The sequence below is a fragment of the Mustelus asterias genome, chromosome 2, assembly GCF_964213995.1.
Source record: "Mustelus asterias chromosome 2, sMusAst1.hap1.1, whole genome shotgun sequence".
Lineage (NCBI taxonomy): Eukaryota > Metazoa > Chordata > Chondrichthyes > Carcharhiniformes > Triakidae > Mustelus > Mustelus asterias.
In genome coordinates, this window is record NC_135802.1 from 14,756,550 (window position 1) to 14,772,410 (window position 15,861).

General features: G+C 48.7%; 1 protein-coding gene across 1 annotated transcript in view; it reads left to right on the top strand.

Annotated features, from left to right (window-relative positions):
• Positions 1-1,691: 1,691 nt before the first annotated feature.
• exog (exo/endonuclease G) overlaps positions 1,692-15,861 on the top strand; it is a 40,964-nt gene continuing 26,794 nt past the window's right edge. The window contains exons 1-3 of the mRNA XM_078231646.1: positions 1,692-2,162; positions 5,921-6,070; positions 13,902-14,041. Coding sequence (XP_078087772.1) covers positions 1,910-2,162; positions 5,921-6,070; positions 13,902-14,041 — 543 coding nt within the window. The 5' untranslated portion in view covers positions 1,692-1,909. The remainder of the gene's footprint in view (positions 2,163-5,920; positions 6,071-13,901; positions 14,042-15,861) is intronic.

Here is a 15,861-nt window from a genome sequence, read left to right on the forward strand (position 1 = left end):
CTACCCTCTGAGAGAAGAAGTTCCTCCTCAACTCTGTCCTAAACTGACTCCCCCTTCATAGAAATCATAGAAACCCTACAGTGCAGAAGGAGGCCATTCGGCCCATCGAGTCTGCACCGACCACAATCCCACCCAGGCCCTACCCCCACATATTTACCCGCTAATCCCTCTAACCTACACATCCCAGGACTCTAAGGGGCAATTTTTAACCTGGCCAATCAACCTAACCCACACATCTTTGGACTGTGGGAGGAAACCGGAGCACCCGGAGGAAACCCACGCAGACACGAGGAGAATGTGCAAACTCCACACAGACAGTGACCCGAGCCGGGAATCGAACCCGGGACCCTGGAGCTGTGAAGCAGCAGTGCTAACCACTGTGCTACCGTGCCGCCCTTATTTTGAGGCTGTGTCCTCCAGTTCTTGTTTCCTTTCTAAGTGGAAAGAATCTCTCTGCCTCTACCCTGTCTAGCCCCTTCATTATCTTATATGTCTCAATAAGATCTCCCCTCAGCCTTCTAAACTCCAACAAGTACAGGCCCAATCTACTCAATCTCTCCTCATAAGCTAACCCCCTCATCTCCGGTATCAACCTGGTGAACCTTCTCTGTACTCCCTCCAAGGCCAATACATCCTTCTGCAAATAAGGGGACCAAAACTGCACACAGTACTCCAGTTGCGGCCTCACCAGTGCCTTGTACAGTTGCAGCAAGACCTCCCTGCTTTTATACTCCATCCCCTTCGTGATAAAGGCCAACATTGCATTTGCCTTCTTGATCACCTGCTGCACCTGCAGACTGAGTTTCTGACACTCCGGTGCCTGTCCGGGTACATTGAGGGAGAATTTGGCACGGCCAATGCACCCTAACCAGCACGTCTTTCAGACTGTGGGAGGAAACCGGAGCATCAGGAGGAAACCCACGCAGACACAGGGAGAATGTGCAGACTCTGCACAGACAGTGACCCAAGGCCGGGAATCGAACCCAGGTCCCTGGCGCTGTGAGACAGCAGTGTAACCACTGTGCCACCGTGCCAGAGTTATCACATTATGGAGTCGTACAGCACAGGAAAGGCCCTTCGGCCCATCAACTGCCAAAGCCAATCTTCTTTGTCCAGCTGAAGGAAGACTCCGGAACAAGGGCGGGACAAAGGAATTGCTTCAAAGATATCCTGATAGCAGTGAACAAAACTCCCAATAAAGCTCTCAGCCCCTGTTGGGAGTTCACTGCACAGGCGCTGTTTACTCCTCCCGGCGCTGGGGGCGCATTGCTGGGAGGAGGCCGCGCTCTCTGGGCCGGGTTTCGTTGCTCGGCCTGCGCAATCAGCCACGGCTAGAGCGGTCCTCCCACCGCTAGGTGGCACTGCGCTTGGAGAGGAAGCGGCTGGGTGCAATGGTGGGTGCAGTCCTCCCATCGCCAGGTGGCACTGTGCTTGGAGGGTGAGGCGGCTGGGTGCAATAGTGGGTGCAATCCCCCTACCGCTAGGTGACACTGCGCTTGGAGGAGGTGGCGGCGGCTGGGTGCAATGGGTGGGAGGGCCAGTCCTCCCACCGCTAGGGGACACTGCCTTTGGAAGAGGAGGCGGCTGAGCGCAAGGGGAGGAGGTGCAGTCCTCCCACCGCCAGGTGGCATTGCACCTGGAGGGTGAGGTGGCTGGGCGCTATTGTGGGGTCAGTCCTTCCACCCGTAGGTGGCACTGTGCTTGGAGAGGCGGCGGCTGTACAGGTGTCAAACAACGGACTGTCCGGCCCCGGCCCCGGCCCGGACTGACCAGTGCAATGCAGCACCGCCAAGAGTGGTCTTTTTTACCTTTAACCTTGCTGCTGTTGGCTACAGCCGCCTGAGTTGGAACATTGTGGGTTTATGTTCCAGACTGTAAACTTGGGACGTTTTTAAAAAATATCTACATAATGGCAGGAGGTCCAGTCCTCCCACCCCTAGGTGGCGCATCACTGGGAGGAGTGACTGAGTGCCGGGGCCGCGGTTGCTGGGCTAAAATGGCGGGGAGACGCGGCCTGTGGATGTTGAGAGGCCTGAGGAAGCCTGGAGGAGGCGGCTTCGGTGGCAGCTTCGGCTCGGGCTTTGTGGCCGGGTCGCTGCTGGCCTCAGCCGGCTGTGCCCTGGCCTTGCACTGGTGGCAGGAGCAGGAGGAGCGGCAGCAAGGTGCGGGAGAGAGCGGGAGGAGCGCCCAGGCCCGGGGGAGAGACACCACCCACACTGACACTGACAGACACTGACTGACCCAGACACTGACAGACACAGACTGAGCCAGGCACAAGCCAGACACAGACTGACCCAGACACAGGCCAGACACAGGCCAGACACAGACTGACCCAGACACAAGCCAGACACAGGCCAGACACAGACTGACCCAGACACAAGCCAGACACAGACTGACCCAGACACGGACTGACCCAGACACGGACTGACCCAGACACAAGGCAGACACAGACTGACTCAGACACAGACTGACTCAGACTGACTCAGACACAGACTGACCCAGACACAAGCCAGACACAGACTGACCCAGACACAACCCAGGCACAGACTGACCCAGACACAGACTGACCAAACCCAGACACAGACAGACCAAACCCAGACACTGGCACAGACTGACCCAGACACAGACTGACCCAGACACAGACTGACCCAGACACAGACTGACCCAGACACAGACTGACCCAGACACAGACTGACCCAGACACAGACTGACCCAGACACAGACTGACCCAGACACAGACTGACCCAGACACAGACTGACCCAGACACAGACTGACCCAGACACAGACTGACCCAGACACAGACTGACCCAGACACAGACTGACCCAGACACAGACTGACCCAGACACAGACTGACCCAGACACAACCCAGACCAGACACAACCCAGACCAGACACAGACAGACCAAGCTCGGGCACGGACTGACCAGTGCAATCCAGCACTGCCAAGAGTGGTCTTTTTTACCTTTAATCTTGCTGCTGTTGGCTACAGCCACCTGAGTTAGAACATTGTGGGTTTATGTTCCAGACTGTAAACTTGGGACATTTAAAAACAATATCTTGGCTGACTTGAGGGAGTGCTGCTTGAGCAGAGGTGCTGCCTTTTAGATGGGATAATAAACTGCCCCCTCAGGTGGACATTAAAGATCGCATGGCACTATGAAGATTGCCAAGAGTGTTATCCCTGGTTTGCTGGCCCATATTTATCTCTCAATCGGAACACATTATTTACTGATTATAATATTGAAGGCACTGTTGCTAAGTTTGCAGATGATACAAAGATAAGTAGAGCAACAGGTAGTATTGAGGAAGCAGGAGGGCTGCAGAAGGGCTTGGACAGGTTAGAAGAGTGGACAAAAGTGGCATATGGGATACAATGTGGAAAAGTGTGAGGTTATGCACTTTGGAAGGAGGAATGGAGGCATAGACTATTTTCTAAATGGGAAAATGCTTAGGAAATCAGAAACACAAAGGGACTTGGGAGTCATTGTTCAAGTTGTCTTAAGGTTAACATGCAGGTTCAGTCGGCAGTTAGGAAGGCAAATGCAATGTTAGCATTCATGTCGAGAGGGCTAGAATACAAGAGCAGGGATGTAGTTCTGAGGCTGTGTAAGGCTCTGGTCAGACCCCATTTGGAGTATTGTGAGCAGTTTTGGGCCCCATATCTAAAGAAGGATGTGCTGGCCTTGGAAAGGGTCCAGAGGAGGTTCACAAGAATGATCCCTGGACTGAAGAGCTTGTCATATGAGGAACGGTTGAGGACTCTGGGTCTGTACTCATTGGAGTTTAGAAGGATGAGGAAGGATCTTATTGAAACTTATAGGATACTGCGAGGCCTGGGTAGATTGGATGTGGAGAGGATGTTCTCACTAGTCGGAAAAATTAGAACCAGAGGGCACAACCTCAGGCTAAAGGGACGATCCTTTAAAACAGAGATGAGGAGGAATTTCGTCAGCCAGAGAATGGTGAATCTGTGGAACTCTTTGCCGCAGAAGGCTGTGGAGGCCAACTCATTGAGTGTCTTTAAGACAGAGATAGATAGGTTCTTGATTAATAAGGGGATCAGGGGTTATGGGAAAAAGACAGTAGAATGGGGATGAGAAAAATATCAGCCATGATTGAATGGCGGAGCAGATTTGATGGGCCGAGTGGCCTAATTCTGCTCTGATGTCTTATGTTGTTGTGGGAGCTTGCTGTGTGTAAATTGGCTGCTGCATTTCCTGTGTTAGAACTGTAGTGCCAATTTGGATGATCCTGAGGTTATGGAAAGTTTTCTCTCTCTCTCACACACACACACACACGTATTTTCTTTTTTTAACTTCAATCCTGACACTAACAATAACTACTCACATTTACAAAGCACCCTTCAAAAAGATGCTAGATAAACAACTGAAGGAGGAGAGAATTGAAGGATTTGTTGATGGGCTAGGTGAAGAGAGTTGGAGGGGATTGGCATAGTTCTGTTGGGCAGAATGGCCTGTTCCTGTGCTCTTAATACTTAGTAACAAAATCTACTTCACAGGAGTAGTTTACAACAAAAAAGCCACATAATGAGCTCTGGGACATTCCGAGGTTATGAAAAATACTGTATAAATGCAAATTCTTTCTTCAACTGTAAACAAATCCTATTAATCCAGCTTCGGAATGATTGTGTGGGAAGTAAAATCTCAGGGCATCCATTACAGATGCCAAATTGCGAGCCATATCCATTGATGGTGCTGACAGATTGATAGACCTGTTTTCCATACCCTATCCCCTTTTGATTGTCTCATCTGAGAGAGCACAGTCTGAGAGAGTGCTACCTCAAAGAACATGTATGGCTACCACACAGGAGCTGTCTGTGTGGAGTCTGCACCTTCTCCCTGTGTCTGCGTGGGTTTTCCTCCGGGTCTCTGGTTTCCTCCCACAGTCCAAAGATGTGCAGGTTAGGTTGATTGGCCATGCTAAATTGCCCCTTAGCGTCAGGAGAACAGGTAGGGTAAATACATGGGGTGTTGGGGATGGGGTCTGAGTGGGATTGTTGTCGGTGCAGGCTCGATGGGCCAAATCATATCATCATAGAATCCCTACAGTGCAGAAAGAGGCCATTTGGCCCATCGAGTCTGCACTGACCACAATCCCCCCCCCCCCCCCCCCCCCCCCCCGGGCTAATCCTTCTAACCTACGCATCTCAGGACACTAAGGGGCAATTTTAGCATGGCCAATCAACCTAACCCGCACATCTTTGGACTGTGGGAGGAAACCAGAGCACCCGGAGGAAACCCACGCAGACACGAGGAGAATGTGCAGACTACACACAGACAGTGACCCAAGCCGGGAATCGAACCCAGGTCCCTGGAGCTGTGAAGCAGCAGTGCTAACCACTGCTACCGTGCCGTGGCTTCCTCCTGCACTGTAGGGATTCTAAGCGCCCGCCCAGATTGCCATCCTGACTCGTAACTTTATTGCTGGGTCAAAAATGTGGAACTCCAACCCAACAGCACGACAGGTGTGCCTACACTATACAGAGGTGGTTCACCACCACTATCTCAAAGGCAATTAGGAATGGACAATAAATGCTGGCCTAGCCAACGATGTCCATATCCTGTGAATGAAACAATGTTAGGTTTAGCACTTGGCTCAATCTTTTTGCAGTTAAAGTGGGCTGAAGGTGGGTTCATTCCACATCACAAATGTGGGCAACGTCACACTCCGGTTACACTACTCTGTGCTGATACATAATTCAAAAGAGCTGTGTTTTTAGTGCAAACAGTTCAGTATCAATACTGTGTGACTGACACTGTCTTGTTTCCTTCCTGTGGGTGTCTCAGCAGTGCTAAAGCTGCTGTAGCTGTTTATTGATGAACCTATGTCAAAAATAATTTTGGGTGTTAATGCCTACCTTGTTTCATTGCTCACAATGGATTGTACGTCTCTCCTTAGAGCATCCAAAGGACAGCCAACTGGAAAAATATGGCCTACCTGTGATTGGCACGGAGATTCACTATTGCACCAATCACATATCATCATACGATCAGGCCAAGAGGACTCCCAGATGGGTTCTTGAGCATATTACGCAGGAAAAAGTGCAAGGTACAGACTGTAAAACCAAACTTCTTCACATCCTTGGCCTGTTTTTTGATTTGATTTATTATTGTCACATGCATTAGTATACAGTAAAAAGTATTGTTTCTTACGCTATACAGACAAAGCACGCCGTACATAGAGAAGGAAAGGAGAGGGTGCTGAATGTAGTGTTACAGTCATTGCTAGGGTGTAGAGAAAGATCAACTTAATGCGAGGTAGGTCCATTCAGAAGTCACAGAGTTATAGAGGTTTGCAGCATGGAACCAGGCCCTTTGGCCCAACTTGTCCATGCCGCCCCTTTTTTTTCAACCCCTAATCTAGTCCCAATTGCCCGTGTTTGGCCCATATTCCTCTATACCCATTTTACCCATGTAACTGTCTAAACGCTTTTTAAAAGACAAAATTGAACCTGTCTCTACTACTACCTCTGGCAGCTTGTTCCAGACACTCACCACCCTCTGTGAAACAATTGCCCCTCTGGACCCTTTTGTATCTCTCCCCTCTCACCTTAAACCTATGCCCTCAAGTTTTAGACTCCCCTACCTTTGGGAAAAGATTTGACTATCTAACTGATCTATGCCCCTCATTATTTTATAGATCTCTACAAGACCACCCCTAAGCCCCAGAGAAAAATGTCCCGGTTTATCCAGCCTCTCCTTATAACTCAGACCATCAAGTCCCGGTAGCATCCTGGTAAATCTTTTCTGCACTCTTTCCAGATTAACAATATCCTTTCTATAATAAGGTAACCAGAACTGTACATAGTATTCCAAGTTTGGCCTTACCAATGTCTTGTACAACTTCAACAAGACACCCCAATTCCTGTATTCAATGTTCTGACCAATGAAACCAAGCATGCTGAATGTCTTCTTCATCACTCTGTCCACCTGTGATTCCACTTTCAAGGAGCTATGAACCTGTATCCCTAGATCTCTTTGTTCTGTAACTCTCCCCAGCGCCTACCATTAACTGAGTAAGTCCTGCCCTGCTTCGAGCGACCAAAATGCATCACCTCACATTTATCTAAATTAAACTCCATCTGCCATTCGTCAGTCCACTGGCCCAATTGATTAAGATCCCGTTGCAATCCGAGATAACCTTCTTCACTGTCCACTATGCCAGCAATCTTGATGTCATCTGCAAACTTACTAACCATGCCTCTTAAATTCTCATCCAAATCATTAATATAAATGACAAATAACAGTGGACCCAGCACTGATCCCTGAGGCACACCGCTGTAAGAAGTCTCACAACACCAGGTTAAAGTCCAACAGGTTTATTTGGTAGCAAATACCATAAGCTTTCGGAGCGCTGCCCCTTCGTCAGATGGAGTGGTTATCGTCACAGGCCTTCAGTTTGAAAAACAACCCTCTACAACCACCCTCTGCCTTCTGTCATCAAGCCAATTTTGTATCCATTTGGCTACCTCACCCTGGATCCCGTGAGATTTAACCTTATGCAACAACCTACCATGTGGTATCTTGTCAAAGGCCTTGCTAAAGTCCATGTAGACAACATCAACTGCACTGCCCTCATCTACCTTCTCGGTTACTCCTTCAAAAAACTCAACCAAATTTGTGAGACATGATTTTCCACTCACAAAGTCATGCTGACTGTCTCTAATCAGTCCTTGCGTCTCTAAATGCCAGTAGATCCTGTCTCTCAAAATACCTTCCAACAACTTACTCACTACAGATGTGAGGCTCACTGGCCTGTAGTTCCCAGGCTTTTTCCTGCAGCCCTTCTTAAACAAAGGCACAACATTTGCCACCCTCCAATCTTCAGGCACCCCACCTGTGACTATCGATGATTCAAATATCTCTGCTAGGGGACCTGCAATTTCCTCCCTAGACTCCCACAATGTCCTGGGATACACTTCATCAGATCCTGGGGATTTATCTACCTTGATGCGCTTTAAGACTTCCAACACCACCTCTTCTGTTATATGTACACTCCTCAAGACATCACTATTTATTTCCCCAAGTTCCCTAACATCCATGCTTTTCTGAACAGTGAATACTGAGGAGAAATATTCATTAAGGATCTCACCCATCTCTTATGGATCCGCACATAGATGACCTTGTTGCTCCTTAAGAGGCCCTACTCTCTCCCTAGTTACTCTATTGCCATTTATGTATTTGTAGAAGATCTTTGGATTCTCCTTTGCCTTATCTGCCAAAACAATCTCGTGTCCCCTTTTTGCCCTCCTGCTTTCTCTCTTAACTCTGCTCCTACACCCCCTATACTCGTCAAGGGATCCACTTGATCCCAGCTGCCTATGCATGTCATATGCCTCCTCCTTCTTGACCAGGGCCTCAATATCCCGAGTCTTCCAGGGTTCCCTACTTCTATCAGCCTTGCCTCTCTAAGAGGAATGTGCTTACCCTGAACCCTGGTTAACACACTTTTGGAAGCCTCCCACTTACCAGACGTACCTTTGCCTTCCCACAGACTCCCTCAGTTAACTGATGAAAGTTCCTGCCTGATACCATCAAAATTGGCCTTGCCCCAATTTAGAATTTTAACTTTTGGGCCAGACCTATCATTCTCCATAGCTATCTTAAAACTAATGGAATTATGGTCCCTCACTAACACTTTGTCACCTGCCCTTCCTTATTTCCCAAGAGGAGATCAAGTTTTGCCCCCTCTCTAGTTGGACCATCCACATACTGAATGAGAAATTGTTCCTGAATACACTCAAGATGACGAGACAGAGTACAGGAACGCGATAGAGAATCTGGTGAACTGGTGCGGCAACAATAATCTCTCCCTCAATGTCAACAAAACAAAGGAGATTGTCATTGACTTCAGGAAGTGTAAAGGAGAACATGCCCCTGTCTACATCAATAGGGACGAAGTAGAAAGGATTGAGAGCTTCAAGTTTTTAGGTGTCCAGATCACCAACAACCTGTCCTGGTTTAAGAAAGCTCACCAACGCCTCTACTTTCTCAGAAAACTAAGAAAATTTGGCATGTCAGCTACGACTCTCACCAACTTTTACAGATGCACCATAGAAAGCATTCTTTCTTTTCTTGGAGCTATCTGTAATCTCCTTACATATTTGCTCCTCAATTTCCCACCGACTATTTGGGAGCCTGTGGTACAACTCTATCAAAGTGATTTCCCCCTTCTTATTTCTCAGTTCTACCCATATAGATTTAGTCGGCGAACCCGCGGATATACCCGCTGTCAGTACTGCCGTGATGTTCTCCTTAAGCAAAAGTGCAACTCCCCCTCCTCTCTTACCTCCTGTTCTATCTTCCCTATGGCATCTGTACCCTGGAACATTGAGCTGCCAGTCCTATCCTTCCCTTAGCCATGTTTCAGTAATTGCTATAATATCCCAGACCCGTGTACCCATCCATGCTCTGAGTTCATCTGCCTTGCCCATCAGGCCTCTTGGAGTGAAATAAATGCAGTTTAGCCTAGACTTTCTCTGCCCTGCTCTTGCCTGAACTGTCTAGTATTGGGTTTACTGACACTGCCTTTACTATTTAACATGCTCTCTTTAACTTCTGTGCTGTCCTTAACCTTCTCTTCTGTCGCCCTACTGCTTTGGATCCCACCCCCCTGCCAAACTAGTTTAAACCCTCCCGAGTGGCTCGAGCAAATCTCCCCGCCAGGATGTTAGTCCCCCTCCAGTTCAGGTGTAACCCGTCCCTCTTGAACAGATATGGGGATATGTGTGGGGATATGGGGGTAGGGCCTGGGTGGGATTGTGGTTGGTGCAGACTCGATGGGCCGAATGGCCTGTTTCTGCACTGTAGGGTTTCTATGATTTCTTTCTATGAGATCAGCCCTTCCCCAGAAAAGATCCCAATGATCCAAAAATCTAAATCCTTGCCCCCTGCACCAGCTCTCAAGCCAGGCATTCATCTGCCTAATCCTCCTATTCCTACTCTCACTAGCACATGGCACCGGTAATAGTCCAGAAATTACTACCTTCGAGGTCCTGCACTTTAACCTTCTGCCTAACTCTCTATATTTAGAAGTGGCTCGATGGGTGGAGAACTGGCTTGGCCATAGGAGACAGAGGGTAGTGGTCGAAGGGTCTTTTTCCGGCTGGAGGTCTGTGACCAGTGGTGTTCCGCAGGGCTCTGTACTGGGACCTCTGCTATTTGTGATATATATAAATGATTTGGAAGAAGGTGTAACTGGTGTAATCAGCAAGTTTGCGGATGACACAAAGATGGCTGGAATTGCGGATAGCGAAGAGCATTGTCGGGCAATACAGCAGGATATAGATAGGCTGGAAAATTGGGCGGAGAGGTGGCAGATGGAATTTAATCCGGATAAATGCGAAGTGATGCATTTTGGAAGAAATAATGTAGGGAGGAGTTATGCAATAAATGGCAGAGTCATCAGGAGTATAGAAACACAGAGGGACCTAGGTGTGCAAGTCCACAAATCCTTGAAGGTGGCAACACAGGTGGAGAAGGTGGTGAAGAAGGCATATGGTATGCTTGCCTTTATAGGACGGGGTATAGAGTATAAAAGCTGGAGTCTGATGATGCAGCTGTATAGAACGCTGGTTAGGCCGCATTTGGAGTACTGCGTCCAGTTCTGGTCGCCGCACTACCAGAAGGACGTGGAGGCATTGGAAAGAGTGCAGAGAAGGTTTACCAGGATGTTGCCTGGTATGGAGGGTCTTAGCTATGAGGAGAGATTGGGTAGACTGGGGTTGTTCTCCTTGGAAAGACGGAGAACGAGGGGAGATCTAATAGAGGTATACAAGATTATGAAGGGTATAGATAGGGTGAACAGTGGGAAGCTTTTTCCCAGGTCGGAGGTGACGATCACGAGGGGTCACGGGCTCAAGCTGAGAGGGGCGAAGTATAACTCAGACATCAGAGGGACGTTTTTTACACAGAGGGTGGTGGGGGCCTGGAATGCGCTGCCAAGTAGGGTGGTGGAGGCAGGCACGCTGACATCGTTTAAGACTTACCTGGATAGTCACATGAGCAGCCTGGGAATGGAGGGATACAAACGATTGGTCTAGTTGGACCAAGGAGCGGCACAGGCTTGGAGGGCCGAAGGGCCTGTTTCCTGTGCTGTACTGTTCTTTGTTCTTTGTACACTTCAGGACCTCATCCCTTTTCCTATCTATGTCGTCGGTACCAATATGTACAACGACCTCCAGCTGCTCACCCTCCCCCTTAAGAATGTCCTGCAAACACTCAAGAGACGTCCTTGACCCTGGCACCAGGGAGGCAACACACCATCCTGGAGTCTCGATTACGGCCACAGAAACGCCTGTCTGTAACTCTAACTAGCGAGTCCCCTCTTACTGCTGCTCGCTTGCTCTTTACCCTACTCTGCTCTACAGCAGAACCAGGCGTGGTGCCACAGGCCTGGCTGCTGCTGGTATCTCCCCCGACAGGCTGTCCCCCTCAACAGTATCCAGAACAGTATACCTGTTTGAAAGGGGAATAGCCACTGGAGACTCCTGCACCACCTGCCTGCCTCTCCTGGCGGTCACCCATCTACCTGTCTGAACCTGTGGTGTGACAGCCTCCCTGTAACTAGTTTCTATCACACTCTCTGCCTCCTGTATGCTCCGCAGTGCATCCACCTGCCGCTCCAACTGAACAGTGCGGTCTGTGAGGAGCTGCAACCTGACACACTTCCTGCAGACAAAGTTGCGAAGGAGACTCGATTGCTCCCTAGTTTCCCACATCTGGCAGGAGGAGCATACCACTGCGTGAACTGCCATACTGTCCTTATCCAGGTAAAAGGATAAATAAATCTCAACTCACCTTTCCCTTGCTTGTGGTCCTCCCAGTGACTTTTTTTTTTGGTTAGAGGAGGAGGTAGGTAGGGAAACACGAAAGTGGTGTTTGGGGTTTAACTGTCCCTTCACAACAGCTCCTCCACAAATCACTTTCTGGTAGCAGTGACCGCACCTATGCAAATGTTACCTCCAACAGCCAATCAGTGTTGTTGCCGTCACCTGGACGCTTACCTTCACTCGAAGAGGGAGGGTGTTTTCCAGAGGTCCACCTTCTGGTAGCAGTGACTGCACCTATGCAAATCCTGCGGGATGGCAGCAGGGAAGAAGCTGTTCTTGAGTTGGTTGGTACGCGACCTCAGACTTTTGTATCTTTTTCTTGACGGAAGAAAGTGGAAGAGAGAATATCCGGGGTGCGTGGGGTTCTTAATTATGCCAACTGCTTTGCTGGGGCAGCAGGAAGTGTAGACAGAGTCAATTGATGGGAGGCTGGTTTGCATGATGGATTGGGCTACATTCACGTCCCTTTATAGTTTCTTGTGGTCTTGGGCAGAGCAGGAGCCATACCAAGCTGTGATACAACCAGAAAGAATGCTTTCTATGGTGCATCTGTAAAGGTTGGTGCTACCAGAAGGTGGACCTCTGGAAAACACCCTCCCTCTTCGAGTGAAGGTAAGCGTCCAGCTGACATGCCAAATTTCCTTAGTCTTCTGAGAAAGTAGAGGCGGTGGTGGCCTTTATTAACTATAGTGATGGCATGGGGGGACCAGGACAGGTTATTGGTGATCTGGACACCTAAAAACTTGAAGCTCTCGGCCCTTTCCATTCATTGCTTCCCGTTAGAAACCAGGATCTAATTGTTCTCCAACTGTCTGAAATGTATGTCCCTCAAGGAAGTATGGGTTATGGCGTGCGGGTGGGTAAGTGGAGCTGAGTCCACGAAAAGATCAGCCATGATCTTATTGAATGTGGAACAGGTTCGAGGAGTCAGATGGCCTACTCCTGCTCCTAGTTCTTATGTTCTTATTCTCTCTGTCTCCTTACAAAGAATCTATTCTGCACTCTGCAAAGAGAGCAAATTGAAAAATGTTCCAAACTCAAGTGGAAGGAGGTTCATAGAATCCCTACAGTGCAGAAGGAGTCATTCGGCCCATCGAGTCTGCACCAACTCGCTCATAGAGCATCCTATCCACGCCCACCCCCTGGCTCTATCTGTAACCCAGTGCATTTACCCCACTAATCCCCCTAACCTACAGCGCCAGGGACCTGGGTTCGATTCCCAGCTTGGGTCACTGTCTGTGTGGAATCTGCACATTCTCCCCATGTCTGCGTGGGTTTCCTCCGAGTGCTCCGGTTTCCTCCCACAGTCTGAAAGACGTGCTGGTTAGGGTGCATTGGCCGTGCTAAATTCTCCCTCAGTGTACCCGAACAGGCGCCGGAGTGTGGTGACTAGGGGATTTTCACAGTAACTTCATTGCAGTGTTAATGTAAGCCGACTTGTGACGTAAATTGATGATGTCAAAATAGCAGCGAGGCCAGCTCCTTCCCACCTTTTACTCCCATGCGTAGATTTGCGCTAGGTTAATTTAGAAAGAGGCTTGTTTCTAAGTATTACAAAATGCTCTTCGTCCTGTCCCAGCCTGTGCCAGCTCTTTCAAAAGGCGATGCATTTAGTCCCATTCTTTCTGCAAATACCGGCAATATTTCCTTAATCTCGCACATCTTCAGATCCCATTAGAAGATTCCAATGGAATCTATTTTTGCACTGTCCTATCATCCACTCAAACCCAGGCCACTCGTTGTATAAAAAGGGTTTTCCTTTTACCGCCTCTGGTCCCTTTTCCAATCGCCTTCTGTCTTTGCCCTCCCATTATCAAAAGCCCAGCATCAGTTGTGTTCGTAAATTAGAGGCATTGTGATGGACAGAACCAGAATGGGCAAACCTCATAGAGAAGGGAAGCAGAGAATGCAGAATGTAGTGTTGCAGTCGTAGCGAGGATGTAGAACAAGAGTAAAAGATAGAATTAGAAGATATGTTGGGCACAGCTTGCAAGAAGTCACCTTGTTTCAGCGCCATCTTGGATTTTAAAAAAGTGTGTTTTGACACAGGGACAGCAGATCGGAAACGCTGCAAGTTTAAGCCGGATCCTCACATTCCAGCATTCTTCAGCGCTATGAACGAAGACTACCTGGGCAGCGGGTGGAGTAGAGGGCACATGGCTCCAGCAGGAGACAACAAGTTCTCACCGGTATAGAGCCAAATGACTTGATATGTGTGTGTATGTTTGTGTCACTGTGTGTGCAAGGTGCCAATGAAATCCATCCAAAGTTTCCGTACACTGGAGTGTACACTTATCCATAGGCAGCTGTAGGCAGCACTTTGAACGTGAGATCTATTTACTGGCACCTTTGAGGAAAGGTGCCCATATCTGGACAGCCCATGGCATCGTCTTGCAGCTCGGTGGGACACATCTGATAACCTGGCGGCGGGGGTGGGGGGGATGGATATTGACCTAAAGACAGCTGAAACCAAATTTGGAAACGTGGACCGAGGTGAAAAAAACAGAGCCATTGACTTTAGCATCAGCGATAACTCAGTGGGTCGCACTTTCACCTCTGAATAAGGAAGTCGTAGCTTCAAATCTCACTCCAGCACTTTGCATAATCTAGACTGACACTCCAGTGTATTGCTAAGAGAGTGCTGCAGTGTCGTAGGTGCCATCTTTCAGATCAGACACAAATTGAGGCCCTGTCTGTCCTCTCGGGTAAATAAATGATCCCCCAGCACTATTGCGAAGAGTTGAGTGTTCTTTGTCCTGGCCAATATTTATCTCTCAACGAGTATCACTAAAAAGAAAATCAACTTGTCTGCCCAGTATCGCATTGTTTTTTTAAATTCATTTGTGGGACATGGGCGTCGCTGGCTGGCCAGCATTTATTGCCCATCCCTAGTTGCCTTGGGAGGGCAGTCGAGAGTCAACCACATTGCTGTGGCTCTGGAGTCACATCTGAGTCAGACCGGGTAAGGATGGCAGCACAGAACGTGAGCTACTTTTCTGTAGAACATCTTTGGGAATGTGACCAACTTCCATTCTGTGTACACGCCCAAGCTATTAAAGTGGTCTTTGCTTCCTAAGTACTCGAATACTGGGCATGTTTGTTTCATTGGTGACTTTATCTTTCCATTTGATACTGATGTTTATATTCCAGATAGCAGAAATGAAGTTTTTGAACCTTTGTTCTTGGTAGTTGTAGATTGCTCAGACCTTTGCTGCCATGCAGCAGCATGCTGAGGATACAGGCCTAGATAAGCCTCTTGGTCGTCCGGGGAAGTTAGTCGGTGGCTGCCTTTCCGATGTGGGCGCTAAGCTCTTCATGAAAGAATGGGTTGTCTGTCATTGTGGATCCAAGGTAGCAGAATTTGCGGACTGCTTTCAGTGGTGTGGCGCTGAGCGTGATCCCAGGTGGAGACGCAACACACTGCTCCATAATGACATTGATGGTGAGGTGAACATGACACAGGAATAGGACAGATGACCCAGGAACCTTGGAACAAGCCTTCTGTCTGAGCAATTAGTGCAGCATCACTGTCAGACCGAAGAAACGTAAGCACACAGGTACAGCAGGCAGTAAAGAAAGCAAATGGAATGTTGGCCTTGGTTGCGAGAGGATTTGAGTACAGAGATAGGGATGTTTTGCTGCAATTGTGTAGGGTGTTGGGGATACCACACCTAGACCATAAGACATAGGAGCAGAATTAGACTCCGCAATTCAATCATGGCTGATATTTTTCTCATCCCCATTCTCCTGCCTTTTCCCCATAACCCTGATCCCCTTATTAATGAAGAACCTATCTATCTCTGTCTTAAGACACTCAATGACCTGGCCTCCACAGCCTTCTGCGGCTAAGAGTTCCACAGATTACCTGGAGTACTGTGTGCACTTTTGGTGTCCTTATCTGAGGAAAGATGTCCTTGCTATAGAGGGAGTACAGCGAAGGTTTACCAGGCTGATTCCTGGGATGTCAAGTCTGTCACATAAGGAGAGACTAAGTCGGTTAGGATTATAT